Consider the following 23,531-nt stretch of genomic DNA (forward strand, 5'->3'; position numbering starts at 1 on the left):
TTTATATGGTTTTCACAGGCCTTCAGATCTATGTTCTTTTATTAGTAGTTACATATGAAGACAGTCAGACTTATAAGTATTGGTTCCCATAACTGATATTTTAATAATTTGGTTCAGAATGTTGCTGTTATTTGTTAGTTTAGGAAAGAGTTATAGTTTATGAACTGAAAGTCATCAGTACTTATTAAAGGGGGGGGGGGGGGTTGCCAGTGGTGACAGTTGCTCAGCTGGCTGGTGCAGATCAGCAAATTATAATTTTTTTTTCAATACAATTATCTTCCTAAATGTAGTGGTTGTGTCTCTAGCTCTGGTGCTGCTAGCTTTGAATATTGATTAAATATCAACTGGCAAGATTGGCACATAGGGCCGGTGCCAGTACATTAATTTTTGATGAATATTGGCCGATACTGTTATGTTAACTGATAAATTGTACATCTCCTATCACTATTAGATTTTGAAACCATGTGGTCCTGATTGCACTGTGGCAGAAGCATCAGTCACACACTGGAACAAAACCTGCAATGTATTTTTTTTTGCTCAGGTGTTCAAGAAGTGTGTCATCATTATTCTTGATATAATTGTTAGTAATTGACATCACTGCAGGTGTTGCCTACAGACAACAACCCAAAAATATTTTGGAGGGATGACTTGACAGTTAGGTCGTTTGCTTCTTAAGATGGGATGGGATGTCAACGTTCTTCCGAACTCGTCCCTAACTGTCACCTAACTCTGGCTCATACCTCTAGGAATCAAGAATGGATGTGGAGTCCCTGAGCAAGCCAGAGCTGCTAATGCTTTTCAGTGTGCTGGAGGGGGAGCTGGAGGCCCGTGATCTGGTGATTGAGGCACTGAGGGTAAGTCATTCCACTGCGTTTTTGGGGAACCTCAGTGGGACCCATCAAAGCAATCAAAAAGCCATCACTGGCATTGTAGCAATTTCTCCTTTGGTAACACGAAAAAATGCTTTACAAGATGGTTGATTAGTAGCTTCAGTACATGACGAATGACATAGATATCAATGACCATTGTGACTAGATTATGAAATTCTTTATTTATGCCTTATTGTAGATTCATGTGCTCTGCTGATGCCAATCCAAGTCTTGCGTCTTTATTAAGCATGTACTGCATGCATGCATGCATTAAGGAGTAATGTCTTAAAAGGCGAACAGTGTACAGGACTGGCTCGTAGAGTGAGCCTGCCAATGGTAACAATGATGACCAAAGAAGGTGCATTAGTTGGCCTGTATGGGCATGTTGATCTTTGTATGAAGAGCTGAAGCTGAGCCACACTCGTGCTGGGGGGATTCAGAGACCCTTCATGGAAGCCCAGAACTGGTTAGTAACAGGTTATGCAGGTTTTGTTCATGAAAAACACAATGGAAAGTGTAGCTGTCTCCAAGATATTTGGAGTGTTGGCAGTTCTGCACGGCAGGAAAATCATTGAAAGGAGAAGCAAGAGCTGCTGTTACCACTAAGGTGGTCAGAAATCTGTCTAGACGAATAATTCATTCAATCAAGTCTTATGTGAGGAGTTTTGTTTATGTTCTCGCCAATGAATTGCAGACCAAGTTAAGGGTTTTGGGAACAAGGTTAAATCATGGAACTTATTTAGCTTGTTCTCAGAACAGCACTTTGTTTGTGTAACCTCCCCTCCCCCCCAGCCACTACCATGACGACAGCCACTCCATGCTGCGGAGCTCATAGTAGCCCCGCCCATCCTGTTTTGGGTGTCCCTGTTACCCTGTTACACAGCTTGTCGACAGCAGGTGCTGACAGCAGCTTTACGCAGGAGACCCATGCAGGAGAGTAACAAGCTAGTTTATAATTATGGGTTCATATTTGTCATGTTTATCTGCACAACCCTGGCAACATACAGCACAAGACAGGGGAGTAACCTAAACAGTATGGGAGTCCATTACAAGACCTATATGAAAAATATATAAAACAAGTAATTATAAAAATAATAATAAGAAAAAATGTATCTGTGGAATGTATATTTCTGAAGTGCTTTTCCATTCACTATTACATAACTAGTCCACTGCTATTCTACCTGCTTTGTTTGAAATTTAGCGATTATTTGGTATTCATTCATATATTCATCACATTGTGGGGACATATGTGTGTGTGTGTGTGTGTGTGTGTGTGTGAGCGGGTATACCTTACCTTATGAGGACACAATGTCCCCACAACATAATGAATACCCATTTTTTTATCCCTCATGTGGACCAGTTTCCTGATCCCCATAAAGAAAAACTCAATTTGCTAAAAATCTCTGACTGCAATGGAATAACTAAAAATGCAACAAACCTTTGTATTTTGCTTGATTACTGTGCTGTGTAAGGGTTAAACGGTCCCCATAAAGATATATTTACCCTTACTTATTCGGCTGCATTATGAGTAAAACCTGAGTATGTACTATTTATTGATTATTAAAACCAGACTTGCGTACCATTCCGTTTAAGCAGGTTACACAAATCTGTAAAGTATGACTGGGCTACAAGTGCATTACGTCAGCAAATCATTTTGGTATTAAATCACTTACCACAGGTCCTGGTCCTTGGCCTCAAGCACTGTTGTTATCTAAGTGGTTTGTAGCAATTTCTTTGTTTTTATAGTTTCTTTTATTTTTGAATTGTGTTTTCTGTTTGAAATTTTACGTAACACCAGCTAGAATTAAGGATTCTAATCACGCATTGATTTACCCCAGGCTTTCACTATTTGAGCTGTTTTAGAAAATTAATCAACACCCTTCTGTCCAGTCAGACTCAAGTACTGTGTGTAAACTACAGTTAATGAAGTTGAGTACTAATCCAATCTAAATGATTTACAGTGAGTCACCTAGAACTGCACCCATAACAGAAAATAGACATTAAGATGGCCAAAAATGTTGGTGAATCCTCGGAGCAGTCTGTTTGTCATTTAAGTCCATTGTGTTATATTTGGTGAATGGCCTAATAAGGTAGAATGGCCTAATTAAGGTGGAGCAGAATTTCAGGCCCCCAGGACGCGCAAGCAGAAGGTCTGACACCTCAGCTTCAACCTTCTATCTGCTTTGAGCTCTTTGTCCTTTGCTGCTGGCTAATTAAACAATGAGCCTTTGCTCCCATACTCCCCTTGTTCCATTGCTGCTAGGCACAGTTTAATGATTCTGGTCGGGGTGAACTCATCTTTGCTGACTCACTACAGAATAATCGGTCATTGGGCCATTGGCTGAAACCACGGAACTATTTAATTTTAGGTTGAGATGAATACAAAACGACTGCCCTCCGGTTGTGTAATATGCAGGCAGCCATGGCCTTGGGAAAAGGTTTGGGAGAAGGAGCTTATACATACATGAGCTCATCTCATTGTCCTGAAGCAGAGATTACCCATTCTTTTGCACCCCCCACCCCCCCCCCCCCCACCTTCTGGGAAGTGGAGCAAAGTAAGCGATGAAGTCATCGTTCGCTTCACTCATGGTTCTGTCATGTCCAGTGATACGGCAGCACAAGTATGCGCACTTAGGCTGTGTGAAATTGGGTGAAACAGGAACGTGCGCAATGAGTCGGGACTGGAGAGGAAGTTCTTGCTTGAGTACCACACTATTTAACGTCAGTAGTTTTGTATTAGAATATTAGTACAAATGATTAATATGCTATTAAAGAAACAAAGACTTGATGACCACTAACTGGTCTGCGCTTAACATTCTGAGCCCAAGCAGTATTTCGTCATCACCGTGCGACTTTTAGTGTTTAACACATAGGAAGGAAAGCACTGTCGCATATCACAATGGCGCACATGTTTAATTACCTTATTTTGTAGTTTACTTGGAGTCGTTTTGGGTGCATAGTCGTCTTAGAGATCTATGAAATATGCAGTGCAGCAATTTTGATCGTGCTGCACGTATAAGAAGATAGTCCTGTATTATACCAGATATCTCTGAGAGTTTGTGTGTTGCATCGAATTGTTCCTGGATACTCTCGTCGGCCCAAATTTCCAGCAAACACTGCACCTCTGCCGTAGACAGAAATGACCCCTTTGCCAGCATGCCTGTTAAATGAGCAGTTGCATCATTGACGTCATGCGTGTATTACAGGGGTGGACAGTCTTATCCACAAAGGATCGATGGTGTGTAGTGATTTTTGGGGTAACCTTTAGGTCAGCTGTTCAAACCCAGGTGTAATGACCCTCCAGCCAATCAGTCCTCTAATTAATAATCTAATTAGGGAGTTACAGCAAAGACCAGCATACACAATGGCCCTTTCTGGATAAGACTGGCCACCCCTGCACCAATATAATCAGATATAATGGTCTTATACTAGTAAGCGGTTCTGGAAGATGGCTGGATATAGTCAGAGAAAATATGTATTATTATTTTTATTTAATAACTAGAAAGCATAAAAAAGGAAAATGTTCCATAATTACGTTATGATGAACTTTGGTCCTGTGCACTTCCTTGGCTTCCTTACAAATTTACATGTTAATGTTAAGGAAAGAGTTTCCTTTTGCAGGGGCGAGGGGTCTGGCTTTGTCTTTCTAAAGTTACATGCTTTATTCTTGGACTCGGTCTCATTCTTCCTGACCTGTTTATTTACAGGAAAGTAGGAAATGGAAGCAGGAGAATATGGGAGCTGAGCCTAAAGAAATGCCCTTTTTATATACAGAGAGGTGCAAATACTTATTGCTGAATCATCAGAATTCCAGGAGACCGGTGTTGATGTATTCCAGATCGTGACACCAGGCATGATTGCCTATCGCTTTACAGGAGAAGTAGCCTCGGCAGAGCGGCAACATTTAATCTGGGAAAGATTATATCTTTTTTGTTGCGTGTTTGTCTGCCTATTCCCGTGGTTTTCCCATCTATTCATACCTGTGGCTTATTTGCTAGGCAAATTCCTTAGAGGATCTCATTACTGGCCTTTTGTCTATGATTATGTGCACATTTATATTTCTGCATGTGCTTAGTGCTCTACTTTGTATTGGCAGAGGCTAATTTAACCATCCAGACTCTTAATTCTCTTGTATCTAGGCTTTATAATGAAAAGCAGGTGTGGGTCTCATTGAGGTAGTTTGCTGCCTTGTGGGGAATTTACAATATACAGCAGGTGGAAACTGACATGTGTGTCAGAAGTGGCTACCCCCAAAGAAAGATGACCTATGACGATACGCCCTGTGGTGGCATAGATGAATTAACTTGCGTGTCTGTACTTTACCTGATAAAATGGAGTGACATGTGCAGTATAATTAGATGCTGGCGTTCTCTGTGGGGTTGTGCCTGTGATCTAAAGGTCGACTGTTGTCATGCCTCACAAGACGACGGAAGTTAACATTGTCAAAAATGAAAACCACCTTCTGACACAATGGGAGAACACATTATACTGTATGCTGAAATGCTCCTTTGCAAGATACTAACATTCACTACTGCTTCTAGGGATGAGATAAAGGAAGGGCCAAATACCTTGCAGGGGTGTCTGGCGGTATGTTGCTCAGCCGGTTGGGGATCAGTGTCCCTGTCTGAAAGATCATTGGTTTGATTCCTGAAGCTAGCAGGGTAATCATGTCTTGGTCCAGCCTTTAACCTCAGCTGATCTGGAGGGGCTGGATACTGGCTGTCCCTGCACTCTGCCCCCCAGACTTGCTCATGTCTGCATATACATGTGGCATGCATTGTAAGATTGGATATGCAAAACTACACTTTCACCATGGGGATAATGAAGGTGCCTTTGTTATGATGGAAACTATATGTGTGTGTGTGTGTGTGTGTGTGTGTGTGTGTGTGACAGGAGAGTGGCTGTACCAGGGCAGATGTTCTCACTGTAACCACTGTACTGAAATTAACAGCACAGTTGCTGATGGTTCCTCATATTCTGCATGACAGAAAAGGCCAGTCGATTCCTGTCCATGCAATGGAATTACTACAATGGCATGAATGAGGTTTGTAGCTCAGTAGGTTAGACTTCTCATGTCTGTGTTCTGACGTTTGCCAGTTTGAATCCAGTTGTTGACAGAGCGATTTCACCACCGGACTGGCTGCTAACCCTGCATTCACAATTATACTTCACTTCAGATAAAAGTGTCTGCTAAATATATAAATGAGCCTGAATGTTACTGCTTTGGAGAATGTTTCTGACATGTACATGTGGAGTATGGCTTGTTTCTCACCCTTTGCAATACAACTTACGGAGATGGAAAGTATATTTTAATATCTGAAGCAAGACTCTCACTGGGGATGTGGTTTAGTTGGCAAGTCTGGTACATGTTCATTGCTTGAAATATTTTAATAGACACAATCCAGCAGTTGCAACTTTTAATGATTGTTATTATTGTTATATTTTTGTTAGTTGAATTATTCATATAATGCTACTGTTCATTGTTTCTTAATGATACGTTTACTTCTGTGGAGGATCACATTCTCCCAAAAATATATTCAATGACACCAAAAACAGTTTGTAATTCCAGCACATTTGAACAGGAGTCTTACACAGAGATGATATCACAATCATAATAATATCATTAATAAATGGTTTCATTGTGTTGGGTCATGCGCCTGTTACTTTTGTTTAAATAAATCGGGGGTAACACTTAACATGCAGAATATTTATTTTCCTTTCTTCATTGTTACAGACAAAGAATATTTTAATTATGTGTTTTGTTATATATTTTAAAAAGTATGACCATTAGTGCCGTACTACTTGTCCTGCATTCAGCTTCTCCTTGGATATCAGATCTAGCTTAGTTCCACGGAGAGTGGATGAGAACGGCCACCAACTCCAAATAAGGGTCTCTGTTTCTGCACAGATTTTCCCAGGGGCAAAAAGGCCATTTCTAAACCTGGAGGGATCCGTGTGAGACTGTGTTTATGCCTTTAAAAGACCAGGGGTTTTTTCGGGAGAAAAACATTGTGCTGTTTTGTGTTTGCTCCATCGCCGCAGTCATTTTTAGCTAAGTATTCCAGGTATTCACAGGAGAAGACACCTGCTGGCTGAGTTAGGTGACTTGATTCGTGACCAGAATGTTCGCCATTATTGTACCCTTAAGGATGATACTATATGTGAGTATCATCTGTGAGATATCCAGCCATATAGATGGGTAGGAGAGAACAGAACATAACTGTAAGTTATCATCAACTAGGACAGCGAGGATCAAGCACTTATGTTTCATGTTTTAGTGGCTGGTGATCAGTAGTTCTTGTTTGTTTTGATTTAGGGTTCAGTGGTTTAAGAAAGTTAGAAAAGTCTAACTTAAGATAATGTTTTCCAGTGAATAAAAGATGTAATTTAATCACAGTAAGCTTAAGAGTTATGCACCCTAGTTCTGACATGTTGTACGCTGGCTATTCTGACTTCTTCATTCAGGAATTTTGCCTCCAAATATCAGGTATCAGGTGATGTATGACACGTGTTCTAAAATGAGAAGAACACTGTGACATCCACCAATGAAGGTCTGTAATTATAAATGAAGAGCTGTAGCCCTTGTAGCATAGTACACAAAAAAGATCTCACTCTCGCAGAAGAATGAACCTCCTCCAAAGCTGTGCTTCTAGGTGCGACAGGACACAGGTGTGGGTGTGTGTGGGGTGTGTGTTTGTGAGTCTGCATGTGTGGGTGAAAATGGGGAGAGGATGGCAGAGTTGTGACTCAAGACAGACGTGCCTGCACACGCATGGTGTGTCTGAATGGCTGACGGGAGGGTGGCGTTCCGTCATTCAACCGTCTCCCGCCTCTAAAAATACCAGCAATGTTAGACCTGCCCTGAACAGTCTGGACAACCCTTTACTCTCTCTAGACAGGGGATGTTTTTCATTTTCCCTGTCAATTTTTATGACACAAGTTAGGGAGCCAAGCCTTAGATGAACGCTGCATCAGATTGTCCTCCTACTGCCAGCCATTTAATAAATGCCATTTCTGGACAGGATGGGCAGCAAGAATAATGGCCTTGGGTGATCCATTTATTCTAGATTTGCTGCAGTAGTTCTAGTGCCAGTTCAAATGGTTGGGACTGAAGCTAGAGATTTCTCCATCCTTAGGCCATATTTATCTTACCTTTGCAATAATGAATAAGATCATTGTTTCTCAATCTGTCGTCGCTTGAAGTCTCTTATCTCTGGGTGAACCAGGCGTTCCCTTTTGTATCCAGTTTTATTGCACGCCATGGTGACTGAGCCAGAACGACGTGGTAAGCAGACTGGGCTCCTCAGCCACAGGAGTGGCAGGAAACCAGGGTCTGAAGTCCACCTCCGGTACGGGACCTCGGCCCATTCAGCGGAAGCGACCCCTTGGCAGAGATAAGGAAGGCCTTGAGAAACACGGCGACTGGGAAGCAGGGGGGAGGGAAAACAAACGAGCTGCCCCACCCAAGATTGCAGATTTTGGTGCCATGTCTGCAGCTGGAGAAATATGACAAGTGGGATGGTCCTGCTGGCAGGCTGTCATGTGCACGTCTTACACGTCTCAGACCGAAAGCTGAAAACAGACTTGTTATTTGTCTTGGTTAATATCTTGCTTGGTGTAATAGTACTTTAACTTACTTGCAGTTATACAATAAATGACATTCATGAGCAGTTAGCTCTGCCCCACATTCTCAGCATTCCTAAAACCTGATGTAAGAAGCATGGTGGACGGATGTGATGTAGCTGAATGCTGGCCACATCTGGCCCTGCTCTGAAACTGTAGGGCTTATAGAATCAGCCGACACAAGCTTCCCCCCCCAACTATTTGGTAAGCTGCTTCGGTGCAGCATGCGAAGGGTGTGTCTGCAATGAAGTGGTGAATGTGAGGTTGTTATGGACTGGGTGCTGCTGGCCCACACCCTGCCCCCAGGTGTGAGATATTCCTGAAGCCTGAGATGGAACAGGTTGGACGGAAAAGCCTTTCATCTGAGCAGACGTTATTTTTTTTTTCTTCAAGGCTATAGCAGGTGGCCACAAGTTCTGTAATGACTTTGCTTCATGGGTACAGGAATGAAAACAGCATCCTCCTGAAAATAATGTACAGTTTTGTAAGAATTCTCACTGCAAAGGGCATGAGGTTTTATTCATGTCAATAAACAGCTGCCACTCCCTTTGCTTTTTATTCTAGTCGTCTTTTTTTATCTCTGACATTGGTAGAAATTAAATATATAGAAATAAATACAAAAGAGAAAAGGACACGTCTTCAAAATAAAATGTGCAAAGCTAGTGGGGGTGCAGGGAAGGGTTAGGCTCTTTTTATAGATCTTGCTCATTTGACCATTGTTCACAATCTCAATTGCCTTAGTGCAATAATGAAACATAATAGAAAGAAGATTAAAACCAGGGGGGCTCATTTGGTCTATTTGGTCTATGGGGGGGAGGGGTACTGTTTTTGGAAATCCATTCAAACCTTCACACCTGCAATATGCAGAAGAAGGCCATCAGCAACAAACAGAATGGCTGATCCTTCCATTTAAACTCACAGCTTATTAGTATCTTTCTTAAGTGGAATGTGGTTATTTTTGTGCGGCCTGGACGTATTCAGTTGTCGTCTGCTTTATTCGAATGTCGTGTGATTTCAGGGAGTGGTGGTTGCAGCGATTCCCAAATCTGAAACCGAACACAGATAAGATGCTGGAAATGAGCTCAAGCAGAAATGAATGTGGCTAATATAACATTATAAGGCAATTGAAGGGGATCTCGGGAAAATCTTGCAGTGATGGGTAATCCTCATTGCTAAAGGCCTGAAAGGACAGACCTCTTTGTTCCTTGTAGGGATAACTGGGGCAGGAACAAATGGAAGGCGTTCAATGTTTCTGTAAAGCTACATCTCTAGCAGATTCTGTGCTGAGTGCAGAGTATTTTTAATATGTAGAATCAATTAATTATTTATGTGGATGGATTGGTTATGAGATTGGATTCAGTAGCATGTATGGAAAACCAAGAGAGTGAACTGGCACTGCAGCTTGAAAGTCGTTTTATTTACAGATATACATGAGATTTATCTGCATTTGCAGTACATGCAGAAGTGGAATGTTCAGATCCGGAAAGTAAAATTCCAGAGCAAGATTTTGTTTCAGCCAACCAGTTGAGTATAAAGATGCATAATCACAGAGGACTCAAATGGTTGGTTGAAGCAAATCTTGGTCTGGATTTTTAATTTCCGTACCTGAAATTTTCACTTCTATTAATATTGAACGGCAAATTTGGCAGTTTGACATTTGTGTTCAGTTTTATTTGTGAAGTATATTTCGCTTCTTTACGTGACTGCCGTTATTAGTGTTCAGGAAAGTGTACTCATTAGAAGTTATTGTGTGATGTTAATTATTTGCTGTTTCTCAAAAATTGCTCTACAGTACTCCATATAACCTGATACAGTATTACTACAATACCCATGACACAATTTATTGTGCACACAATGCTCCAGGGGGAGGTTTGTATGCAAGTCCTTTACCAAACAGACACCGTGATTCTAAGTGTACTGGTCGCTAAACTCTCTGGGTTGACAACGATCATAATTCCTCTTGGTAAATGGGGCCAGACGTGGTCTGCATTCCTGGGCTGTTTCCTCAATCTTCTTAAACTCATGAGAATTGCTTCTGTTTTGTTTTTCTTACTGAAAAGTAGAAGGCTCACAGCATCAGAGGGGAGAAGGTAGAGCTTTGCGTTAATTCATGAAGCTCTGGGCCTGGAGCCAGTCCAGTTTTAATAATGCTCTGCCAGACTCAAGCTGCAAAAAGTATGTTTAGCACTGAGGGCTTTAACCTGTGAGTAAAAGGTTGTTAGGTCAAATCCCATGGTAATCATCGCTGCCAAACCCTTAAGCAAAGCTATAGCATCAACACATTTTGTCAGAGGCTTGGATACCAGCTCTTTCCCTGGTGGCTATTGCACTTCCGTTATTTGAATTAAGGTTAACCAGTACTGTAACTAAAGCAATATGTAACTTAAGCATTTCATTAATCAGAAATAAAGCAAAACCGAAAGCATGGGCACAAAACCTAAACTGTTATTAAAACAAAAAGCTACAAAACGAACAGGAAAAAAAACAAAAATAAGTACAAACGAAACTCAGTTTTTTACTTCTGTTTTTGAGTTCAAAAGACTGCCTATAGGCCACCAGATGTGCCTTCTCGAAATAACTGATGGTGAACGTAGCTTAGCATCTCAAATTGGCAAAATTAAGGATGGCCTTGCGGGGGCGGCATGGTGGTGCAGTGGTTAGCACTGTTGCCTCACACCTCCAGGTCTCCGCGTGGGTCACATGTGTGTGGAGTTTGCATGTTCTCCCCATGTCGTCGTGGGGTTTCCTCCGGGTACTCCGGTTTCCACCCACAGTCCAAAAACATGCTGAGGCTAATTGGAGATGCTAAATTGCCCGTAGGTGTGCATGTGTGAGTGAATGGTGTGTAAGTGTGCCCTGCGATGGGCTGGCCCCCATCCTGCGTTGTTTCCTACCTCGTGCCCATTGCTTCCAGGATAGGCTCCGGACCCCCCGCGACCCAGTAGGATAAGCAGTTTGGAAAATGGATGGATGGATGGATGGATGGTCATGCTGGTTACATATAAGTGAAAGCACAGTGTGGAACCGTTTTAAGTACAACGTAAACTTTCACCAGAGCAAGTGTGCCATGGCTGTTAGGGTTTGTATTTGTGGAGCACAGCTTATGGGAAAGCACCTAACTAATTTAACTCAACGCTATGAAAGAATGAACAGGAGGTAACGTTCAAACTAGGGCTGTCCACAATATATTTTATTGTGACTAATTGCATATAGTCTTGTTGCAATACCAGAAAAAAAAAGATTTTATAGATCTTATATTTTACATAAAAATTTATTAAAAGACACAATGAACAAAGTAACAATGTTTCCCCACGTTTGATTTTAACGTTGCATTCTGGGATTCTGCTTGGCGCCACAACAAAACCTGTCACATTGTTTACAACCAGCGATGAGTGCTATAGGTTTCTGTTAAAAAATCTTTGCGTGTATGATTCTCCCATTTGGGTATCAACAGTAACGCATGCGTTAATGTAATCAAAGACATAGTAACACACCGCGACTTAACGTTAACCTTGACAGCCATAGTTAAAACTACAGCTACGGTGCTCCCTGGTCAATTCTGTCACTCAAAAAATAAACAAAGGGGGAATGCCCTGGGTCAACAGTTTACTGGATCGATGATGTCAAGTGGGTTGTGTGAAGTGCCGGCCTTTATATGGTTCTGTGAGATCCTTGACCCTGACTTTAAAATGCCAGCCACTGCTGGAGCTACAGTCTGCTCCTTGAACAGATGGTCACTGCTGCAATGTGACTGAGAGAAGCATCAGAAACATACTTTTATGGTTATGCTCTAGGACTTACAATGCTCACTAAAGCTTTGTGTTAGGAATAATGACTTTTTCTGCTGTTTTCATTTCAGGGATCCTTCCTTTTAAAAAATTAAAAGTAAAAATACAAGATAAAATGGCTACAACTCATAAAACTAAAATGAAACTTAACTGAAAAAGAAGCAAAGTCGCAAAATTATATCAAAATATTAATTAAAAAAAAACTAATTTAAAAACATGGAACAAAAATGATCTTGGTTTGAATTTGTTTTCCTAAAAGGTCCAAAGTTACAGAACCCTGTGCTTAGCTATGCATTACCATTCTATCGGTTCACTTCGCACATAAATTATGCCTCACTGAGCGTCAATTAGGTTAAAATGCATTCTGTCATAGTCTGAGGAATTTGGCCGTGAAAGCACGCCGATTGTCTGCCAGCTGAAGGTTCATGGGAACTACAGTAAAACTTCACTCACATAATGATGACCTGCTTGCTAGTGATTTAAAGAACTACGCTTGCGTAACACAGGAAGATTATAGTTGTGTTTCTGCTAAGGAATGCTCTGCTTTTCTTGGAGACCAGGGTTGGAGCCTCTGCCTTGCATGTGTGCATGAGCTCCCCTTGTCATTTTGGGGGTTTCTACTTCCTTCCACCTGTTGTATGTCCCTGCATGGACAATGGGCAGATGTTCCATGTAAGGGATGTATAGGTGCGATCAAAGCGTTTCATAGTGTTTTTCCTGCCATTATCAGCAGTAGTACAAGCTTAAACCTTGGGTTCCTTTAAATCAGAGCTAGATAAGATTTTAACAACTCTGAGCTATTAGTTAAGTTCTTCCCGAACGAGCTTGATGGGCCGAATGGCCTCCCCTCGTTTGTACATTGTAAATATTAGTTTAAATACTAAATACTAGCTGTTCCTCCAGCTGTACTGGGAACGTCTTGCCCCTCCTGCAATGCTGGCAGCAGTTCACCTGCTGCTGTGTGGGCTCTGCCCAGCCTGAAAGGGAGATAACAGCAGAAACTGCATTGGATGCTGCTTCTTTCTCTTTCATTTTCTCTTACAGGACACGGGTCTCTCTGACTGTGAGAATGAGCCAAATCGTTTCCCGTAAGTCCCGAAGGCTTAAACGGAATTGCATAAAGAAGTACCAGAATATGGAAAATTTTGACATTGACATTGAGACTCTATAGTATTATAGAAAGAATGTTTGTAGATAGTCACTCAGTATTTAATTAGCATGCATATTCAATTTGGATGATTTGGATTCCGTTACAGGGGTTGTCCTCTCTTAGTTGAATGAACAATATTTAACTATGCAGATGCATAAGAAATGATTGTAAATGAACAGGATCCAGACTCCAGCCACCCTGTATAGGACCAACGGGATACAGAAAACTGATGGATAGATTGTAAATGAAGAATAACAGTTAGTGCATTTGCAGTTCTCTAAGGGGCTGAGCTTTGAAGGAGATTTTGTGAGGTATTAGTGCTAACTGGTCGCAGTCACCCCCGGAGGGGAGCGTAGTCCGTGTGCAGCCGCACGTCCATGCTTCTGGTAATTACCTTCCCTGTAACCTTTGTGTTTACATGAAATTGAATCTTGTCGGTGCTTCATGGAAGAGGCTGCCATTGAAATTCAAGTCCAAAGTGGATTCATACGCAATGAATTGTAGGCCTGCCTGTGTATCGGTGACAAGATGCCTCTGACAGTCAATCCCGTAGACTGTAGCATGCGTGCCATTTGAGATGGGCAGGTGTGTCGAGATTTTTTCGGAACTTCAGCAGCAGACTTTTGGTAATATAGGAGGCAGACTTTTTATTAACCATGGGACTGGCGTTATAACCCCTCCATTTGTGCCCGGCTGCAAATGCATGGCAGCAGGTATTACACTCATTTGAATGAGAGCAAAGTCGAAGTTGAGATGCATTTCTCACATTTTGAGATTCACACTTTGTATATCTCTCACCCTGAATGCACACGCTAGACTAGACCATCTGCTTACGCACTTGATTGTATTTGTTACGGCCCTCAGCTTGATGTAGGGCATGGAGATGCCCCATGGTGAGGGTGGGGTACAGTGGGCTTTTACACCTATTTTGACTAATTAAGCTCAATCTCTTCTAAGCTCACGCCCCCTGCTTGGGGGTGGGGCTAGGGGCTAAGCCCCCGTTGTTATCCATTATATCAGGGTGCTTTGCCAGCTGGGACTCCGTGCCTGTCCTGTTTCAGCTTTCAGAAAAGAGGTCTATCCTTTTGTTGCAGTCCTGATCTGACCTGGATAATCTCTCTTGATTTAGGGCTGGGAATCAGCCCTGACCTCACAATTCAATCTGATTTCGATTCACAAGTGCCCAGTGCATTTCAGCTTCAATTCAATTCAATTTTGATTAGATTTAATTTTGCTAAAATCTCTTTTTAAACAGTTCTTTGAGACTCAAATCATCATGTACATTAATGTCAAACATTAATGAAGGTCAATGCTAAAAAATTATTTGTTAAGCAACAAACAAAATAGTACACAAGAGTAATCAGAAAATGTCTATATTTAAAACAATTAACCATAAAGTGTGGTCGTTAGGTAAAATTCAGCAAAAATATTTTCAAATTCATTTCAGGAAAGGCATAAATTAACAATATTTTGTGACTTGGCATTGAATCATCAAAGCCAAATAATCATAGAATCGATATGTTTTCCCACCCTTACTTCCAATTGCTAGTCTCAGTGCAGCAGGCTGCTGGTAATTACAGTTTCTCCAACTGCACACTTTCTGGCTCTTTTCTGCCCCAAGTAGATGTACCAATTTTCCTATTTTTTTTGTCTCCAGAAACTAAGTCATTTTCCATAGAGCAATAACACAGTCAGCTGATACATTTTTTTTAATTGTCTTGGAACTGCTATATTTGTTCAACCGTCGGGTTATTTACAATTACTCGCATGTAACTGCACCCATTACATCTGATTTTTTTTAGTATGCAGGTGCAGCTTCTTTGCTTCTTAATATCCAGATCGCAATATTTAGCGCATGGACGACTAGGGCGGATACAGCATATGCATTGCAATAATAATTAGGCAAGAAAAATCTAAATTGCATTTTTGAAGAAACTATTACATTTATGTAAAGCCGTAGCACCAGGCCACACCCTGCTTTACAGCTGAATGTTTTTACTTATCAAGCTGAAAATAATAACTTCTGCTTTAGATTTTCCAAAATAATATACGGCTCTCTCTTTCTGTACCTGATCTGACTTATAACTCCCATTTAACTCTTACGCTGTTACATGCCATTTCAAGGGGCTTTTCCAAAACTGCCCTTTAATAACAATTTCATATTCAGCAGTGTGGTTGTCTTGTCCCACACTGCTGGTCATGGCCTGCTGACACACCATTTCAGGGCCTGGCCGCAAACTCATTCCTCATCCTCCTTTAAAAAACTGGAGAGGAATATCACCAGGACATCTCCAGCTGTTTCACTGCAAGAATTCTAATCCACAGCTGGATCATTTTTACCCCTAATTGTTGAACAAGCTTTTCAGATTTTCTGTGGTTATAGATTTTATCTCCAAATGAAGCTGTACTCTTTGTGCATTGCAGTGATAGTACCTATTGCTACTATATGTGCGAGTGCTGTCACCATCGTTGTGTCAGTGGTGAATGTGAAGCTGAATGCATCACATTTTTCTGTTGGTTATGTGAAGTGCTTCTAACGAGTACATCTGTGCAGTGAATCAGATGGAAATGTAAATCACATCATTGTCACCGCTCTGTAGATCTGTTTCCTGACCTCTGACCTGGAAACCCCTTCCCACCTCTCGTCCTCCAGGCCCAGCAGCAGGACGCCTTCGTGCAGGAGCGCTATGGGCGGTACCGTTTGAGTGACCCCTTCCTGGCCCTGCAGCGTGACACTGAGGCAGTCCGGGGATTGGTTTCCGGGGCCGGGGAAACAGCGAGCTCCGCCGCCTTCCAGCCCAGCCCTATGGCGGTTCTCCAGCTGGTCATAGCCCACTCCAAGAGGATGCAGCAGAAAACCGTAGCCCAGCTGGTTGCAGCTGAGAAGCGGCACAGGAAGGTAGATCCACAAAGCCCACACGTTCTCAGTCCATCTGGGGGTTGTACTGCTGCTCAGCAACATCAGGAGCTTTTCTTCACGGAACATAGAACATAAACTTAGAACCTTATGTTTACAAGCCCAGTTTGTTAATCGCTAAAGGAAAGGTTTGAAATTGAACTGAATTCATTGTTAAAAACAGTGCTGACCGGAATACTGCCTCTGCTAAAGCATCCATTAATCACTGTCTGTACATTATATATTATTCATTATAATAATTCTTTGCTTGTGCATATTTCTCTTCTCTGTTTCTCTTTTATAAATAAAGAAAGCAATTAGGCTGTGCTGATAATAGTCTCTGGGACATATCTGTGTCTCTAATCAAACCAGCTGTTGTTTAATGACAGTAATAACAGGACTGAGCTCAATTATCTTTCTTTCAAAGCCTCCTGTTCTCACCCTACACCATCTAGCTTATATGAACAGGGCTGTGCATCTGCCAAAACAGTTGTCCCCTCTCCCCCCCCCCCCCCCCCAGCACCTCGCCTCCAGCTGGCAATTGTTCTGAGGCTTGGCTTCACATAATGGGTCTGGATCAGCAGGGGAGGGATAAGAGGCAATTTGGGTCGGGGGTTGCTAGAGTGTGCTCTCATTGCCAGGACTGATCCATCATCTGCTATTGAAATTTGATCACTGATAAAATGAATTTGTTTAGGAGCTAAATGGTGCTTTAGCAATGAATCGGGGCCCTTTTGAGACAGGCATAAATCAAGGCTAGGATTGCAGCGTCCCTGCTCTCTAATGCATTTTAAAGATGTGTGGACGTGTCCCCGGCTGTGGCCTGAATGATTGCGTATGCTGTGTGGATACGCTGAAATGAGCCTGTTATCACCTGGCTTAATGCATCCGTGCGGGTCATGGGCCGGTGCTGCCCCCTTTTGTCCACGGCAGGTCATTGCTGACCTTGAGGAAGAAAAGCAGCGTCACGCGCAGGATTCGGCACAGGGGGATGACGTCACTTACATGCTGGAGAAGGAGCGGGAGCGGCTGCTGCAGGAAGTAAGACTGCATGTGATGTACCCAGCTGAAGTTCTCATGCAAAGTGCCTTCACTGTGCTTTCCTTCTGTATTTCATGGGGTTTCTGAGCACCTTCTGTTCTTCTCCTCCTGCATGGTCACATTCACAGTACATGACCAGGGCAGTTACCTGGCATATAGAAAGCATTCATGGCGATCAGACATGTTTTTATTCGACGAGAAATCTCATTATTTCTTTCCGTTAGATACTTTAATTCAATTTTAATAAAAATCAAATGAGTTTTACATCACAAAATATATATAAAAAAGAAAAACAAAAATATACTGCTTGCATAAGTACTTAGATTCTTGAATTCAGTTTCTGGCAAAAGCACCTTTGACATCGATTACAGCTTTAAGACTTTTACGTGCATCTGCTATTATTATTATTATTTTATTATTATTATTTGTTTTTCTTTGCGTACCTTGTTGATAGATTTTTTTAGGATTTGGAGATGGCTTGTGGACAGCAGTTGGATTGGGATCAGGATTTTGACTGGGCTGCTTGAGGTCACGCAAAGGGTAGCAGTGGCTGTTTAAGATGTTGAAAGATGAAATTTTGTCCCAATTTGCCATTCTTAGCAAACAGAAAAAGGTTTTCCTTTACTTTATGCCTGTAATTTGCACCGTGAATTCTTCCTTCAGTCTTCACGTGCTTTCCAGTCCCAACTGATGAAAAGCAGCCACATAGCATTACCCTGCTCCCAGCATGCTTTACTGTGGGCATGGTGTTACCTGGGTGATGTGCTGTGTTGGGTCTGTGCCAAATATAACGCTTTCCGCATTTCTTTCCTCTGACTACATAACCTTTGGCTGTTTTCTTGCTGCATCACTCAGTTGCTTTGTTGCAAACTATAGATAAGCTTTGAAGTGTTTTTTCTTAAGCGATGGCATCCTTCTGGCCTTCCAGCCAAACAGGCTGGTTTTATGCAATGTTCTGCTAATGGACGACTGACACACATTCTACCCCATTGCATTCATTGCAGTCTGTAGTTTGGCCTCAGAGAGGCATTTTGTACCAGTTTCCTCTTTGCTCAAGTGCTCAGTTTAGAGGCTTGGCCTGATCTGGGCAGTATCTGTGCTGCCTATTGCTTCTTGCATTTCTTGAGGATTGAATAAGCTGGTTTCACAAGAATTTTTGGGAACTTTGGGTTTTTTTTATCCATCTCAGAAGCTCTCACATCTGTGTTTATCTTAAGACCTGTGATCATTTATTGTCAACCACTGTTACTTCACACTGGCATTCACCATTCAGTTAAATGGGTGCCTCACAACATTAATGTTTGCGCCTTAAATTTAAGGTTTGCTACAATTAAAAGATTTAAATATTAATGCAAATGGAAGATTCCGGACTATTAAATATATTTTGTGACATATAACGAGTAAAATGTGATTATGTCTGAATACTTTAGCATGACACTGTATTTTGCAATCACTGTGTATTGATAGTGCCTCTGTTACACATTGACGTGATCGTCATTGATCATTCAAAGTGTATCGACATATATAATTCCAGTCAAAAATTTGGACACCCCTACCCATAGAAACGTTTATTCATATTCAGATCCATACAGTCCAGAAATCAGAGCCACCCCATTTCAGAAAACAGCAATAATCAAGGACATAAATTAATTTTTTGAATTACAGACAGAAAACCTTGCCAATGAACCTATGAAACAGTGTGGAAAGAATCTTTTCCAGCCAGAAACATTTTTTCCACCAACCCTAAGGTCCCTGTTTGGGTTTTGCGATGGGATGCAACAGTCATGCCTTGTATAGAATTCTCTGGAAGGGAGATGAATGGCATGTGCTCTCAGTGTTTGCATTTCCATGCTTCCTCGCCTCTCTTCTCCCTTCCTGTGTAGCGTCTTCCTTTCTTAACCCCCTCCTCCAACTCAACAAGCCATAATTCTTTTCAGAGCTTCACAATGGAGGGAACCTTTGATTCTTCAGCATGTTCTTGTGTTTGCAGTGGGATCTCCCCCCCCACCCCCCACCCCCGAGTCAGCAGAGGAAACGGCTGTTGTACTTACAGGAAACCGGTTGTGTCCAGGTGGCCAGGGTCTATCCCTCCTGCCTTATAGTAGTAGGCTAAGTTACTGCAGTCATTTGGCTCTTTCAGTAGGGAAGTGTGGCTTGTTTTTCTGCTCCTGGGAAAGGTTAGGGATCCGGAAGGTTCAAAACGGCATCCTTTTATTCATAATGTATGTGTAAATAACTAAAGTTAAAATGAAGGCCTTTATATTCTCAAGCTGACGGTCATGCATTAGCTACTGTAGCTTGTAAATGGTGAATGGATGATACTATGATCGCTCTGAGCATTTGTGTCTGTTTGTTTCTGCAGCTGGATTTTGAGAAGGGACAAGTGAAGCGTCTGGAGAAGGAGCAGAAGATGCTGGTGTGCCAGCTGGAGGAAGGTCAGGCCCAGAACGAGCAGCTGTCTACTGCCCTGGCGCTTGAGTGCCAGCGGGCCACTGCCCAGGCCCTGGAGGACAGCCAGCGGGTGGCTGCTCTGCAAGCGGAGATGCAGGCAGAGCGGGAGCAGGCGACGCAAGCGCAGGAACGCTTCTGGCACGAGGAAGGCCGCCGCAGAGATCTGCAGGCGCAGGTGGAAGGACTGCTGAGAGATCTAGCCAAGATGGCCGCGATGCTGCCTGTCAAGGCCACCACCGTCTCCACTGCCACCCAGACAGAGCCTGGCGAGAGGCCTGCACCCAGGTCACCGGCTCTGCCCAAGATAAACGGGCACCATCAAACTCAGAGGGACGCAGAGGGGTCAGTAGAGAAGCCAGCCCATGATTATGGCCAGGAGAATGGGGTAGGACTGCGCTCTCCCATCCACCCCCATGCCAGCCTGTCACCAAGCAGCACTGCCTCTTCCTCCCTGACTTCCTCACCCTGCTCCTCTCCGGTCCTGGCCAAGCGTTTGGGTGGGGCCGGTGCCCTCAGCCCTGGCTACCAATCCTCCTACCAGGCGAGCGTCAACCAGCGATTTCAGGCTGCTCGTCACAAGTTCCAGGCCCAAGCCGAGCAGGAGCACAGTGCTGGTGGGCCGGCATCTCCCCACGACCTCTCGCCAACTACAGCCGAGCACACGGCCAAGCAGTTAGCACGCCACACCGTCACCCAGGTGTTATCGCGATTCACCAGCCAGCAAGGCAGCGCTAAGCCATCCGCCCCTAACAATTCCCCCTTTGGCACAGACTACCGCAGCCTGGCCTGCCTCTCTCCAACTGCCAAATCCTCCAGCCCCCTTTCCCCTGGGATTAAATCACCCACCGTTCCTAGGGGGGAGAGGGTGCATCCTCCACCAATTCCCCCAAAGAAACCTGACCTGGCCCAGTCACCAGCCTCCCCAGGCCCCCCTGGCAGAGCCAGCCATTTCCCGGAGCTGTCAGGCAGCTGTTGCCTGACCAGCACTCAGGAGGGCGCCAAAGAGCTGGACCTCGTTGTGTCCTCTACCAGCTAGCCTCATGCGCCCCCTACTGGCTCAATCGACAGTTCCACAGCAAATACTTTAATTAGATTGAGGATGCAGAAACACTGGTAAAATTAACTTTCGTTTTAAATCTATGACTTAATTGTTGCATCTTAAAAACACGGCAAGTTATTGTGCTTTATACAGTGGCATGCGAAAGTTTTGGCACCCTTGCTTAAAATGCCTGTTACTGTGAACAGTTAAGTGAGCAGAACATGAACTGATCACGAAAAGGCATATTTATCATCTGTCATGTTTAACTTTATGCCTTTTGGAGATCAGCTCATCTTCTGCTCACTTACCTGTTCACAGTAACAGAAATTTTAAGCAAGGGTGCCAAAACTTTTGCATGTCACTGTTTTTGGTGGGAACTGAAGAACTTGAATCGATAAGTTGAAACAATAAGTATCCAGACAGCTAAATGAATAAGTGCTGCCTGTTTGTCACCTTTAGCAAAAAGACATGTTTTTCAGTCACGTGTCAGTCAGTCTCGGCTTCATGTTATTTGTATGTAAGTTTGTTATATAAACAGAGGGTGCAACATACAGTTGCCCTCTAAAATTACCCAGAAGCCATAAGCTCTGCACCACAGACTATGTGGTAAGGTTCTGTCCTGTGGACTCCACAGACGTTGCGTCCTACTGTGGCATCTGAATTCAGTCCCCTCTGTGCCCCTTAAGCTATTTGTGGGGAGGGGGGCTGGATTTCTGTCCCTCTTGTCAACTTAAAATGATGTTAACATGACTGTAAATCGTAGGTGTCGTGACTAAACATCCATCTGTGTGAACAGATTACTAAATCCTGATAATCAGAGACAGTGACCATCAGAGTAAATAATGGTTAAGCAGCATCCAAGCGAACGGCAACTCATGTATGTACTACTGTAGCTAAATTCCCCTCAATATAACAAATTTCTATGGGTGTGAACAGGTCCCATCCCCATGTCTCTAAGCCATTGTTACTACCCCTTCCAGAAGTATGAAGAGATTCGATCGGATCAGAGTTTTAAAACTTACTGAACATCATAATTTTTCTACTCATGGAGTTTTAACAATGTAAGTATTCAGAGTGTGCATTCGTCCTTGTTCTTTCTGGCCATAATTGCTTAATTATGATTTAAGGTTTTGGCCCTTCGAAAATAGCCACTACTGGAGTATGTCCCCTTGCACTTATATGCAGCTGTTGTCAGTTTTGAAATGTATCGGATGTTCTTGCTTCGCGCGAATGCTGCATATAAGGTAAATGAAGAGACAAAGTAAGACTCCAACTGTATTTGTTTTCTTTTGTTTTGCATTTTAGTATACAGTTTTGATGTAAAGGATGTATACTCAGTGTCTCAATTACATGTTGCTGATGTCAAACCTCACAAACTGCTGCACTTACTGTGGTGTTTACACTTTAAACTCCAGGCTGTATTCTCTAATGTGCACACAAAGGAAAGCTTACCTTCACTTTACATGGAGAAAACAATGTGAAAAATATATGTAGGCTAGTCCTTTATGAGTGTATGATAGTGGCCTTGATTTTGAAATCTGGAATTCTAATACCATCCATGTCCATTGATAATCTACTGATTATGATTAGTCACATCATTTTTACTAAAAGCACAATGGATTAAATATGGTTATTAAAATAGCCACTGGAACTGCTGTTTTTGGTAATTATTGGTAATTTGATATTAACATTTTTATACTTAGGGCTTACATTGTCTTTTATGACTGTATGTATATGAGATAATCAGGAATATCTGAATTATACATAGATCCTTTTTTTGTATCTTGGCGTCATAAAATAGCACATTCCAAAATACTGCTCAAATGTAGGGTTTTTTTTTATTTCTACAAAGTATATAACATGGAAGTTTGTGTTTCTTACTTTTGTGTTTCTTACTTTTAATGAATCATGTGGGATACAGTGATATACTTTCTGTATTAAGGCTTTACCTCACTGAGACTTCACTATTCCAGTATTTTAGGTGACGTTAACATTTTAACATTCCTGGAACCAAAAAAAAAAAGTATTCCAGAGTAAAATAAAGGAATTTGATGAAATGTTTGTTTGTGTTTTTGTGGCCGGAAAATTGCCCAGTAAGGGCTGTGAGGCTTAACCATGACCTGGGTCACCTTACATGGGATGTTTCAGCACTGAGTAAAACATATGGGCATGGCTGGACCTGCCCTGATCTGTGTTTGTTTGGAATGTTTTCACATTATTACACATTCTGGCCCTCTGGGGCATCACATCCATGAAAAGCTGTAAAGCTGAGTCTCATACATCATTCATATTATGAGCGGGATTTGCAGGGAATAGGGAGAACCGGAGTCTTGAATTACTGTTAAATTACAATTTAACAAACAGAAGCCATAAACAAAAATCTAAATTTCATTCAGATAAACACATTGAGAAATAAGTTCTTATATTCTTATAACTGAAAACTTTGGAATTGGGTTTTAGCCATTGAATTTGATTGTTGTTTCATGTCACCCAACTGTCCAGGGATCATTATACTTGTGAGATTTGCTTGGTTTTGTGTAGTAATATTCATTAAACCAAAAATTATATTAGTACTGTTTAAAATGTGCATTTCAGGTTTTTCATTAATAAATAACTATATTGCCAAAAGTCCATAGTGTCCCCCCATGAGAACAAAGCAGCATTAGACCTGCAA

At 42.2% G+C, this 23,531-nt stretch overlaps 1 protein-coding gene across 4 annotated transcripts in view; it reads left to right on the forward strand.

Annotated features, from left to right (window-relative positions):
• Nucleotides 1-22,914, forward strand: part of cttnbp2nlb (CTTNBP2 N-terminal like b) — a 55,067-nt gene extending 32,153 nt beyond the window's left edge. For all 4 annotated transcript variants that reach the window (XM_049017943.1, XM_049017945.1, XM_049017942.1 and 1 more), the window contains 4 exons: nt 747-854; nt 16,084-16,329; nt 17,260-17,367; nt 19,730-22,914. In XM_049017943.1, the coding sequence (XP_048873900.1) occupies nt 756-854; nt 16,084-16,329; nt 17,260-17,367; nt 19,730-20,854 (1,578 nt within the window). In that variant the 5' untranslated portion in view covers nt 747-755 and the 3' untranslated portion in view covers nt 20,855-22,914. The remainder of the gene's footprint in view (nt 1-746; nt 855-16,083; nt 16,330-17,259; nt 17,368-19,729) is intronic.
• The last annotated feature ends 617 nt before the right edge of the window (nt 22,915-23,531 follow it).

Source organism: Brienomyrus brachyistius, chromosome 6 (assembly GCF_023856365.1).
Source record: "Brienomyrus brachyistius isolate T26 chromosome 6, BBRACH_0.4, whole genome shotgun sequence".
Taxonomy (NCBI): domain Eukaryota; kingdom Metazoa; phylum Chordata; class Actinopteri; order Osteoglossiformes; family Mormyridae; genus Brienomyrus; species Brienomyrus brachyistius.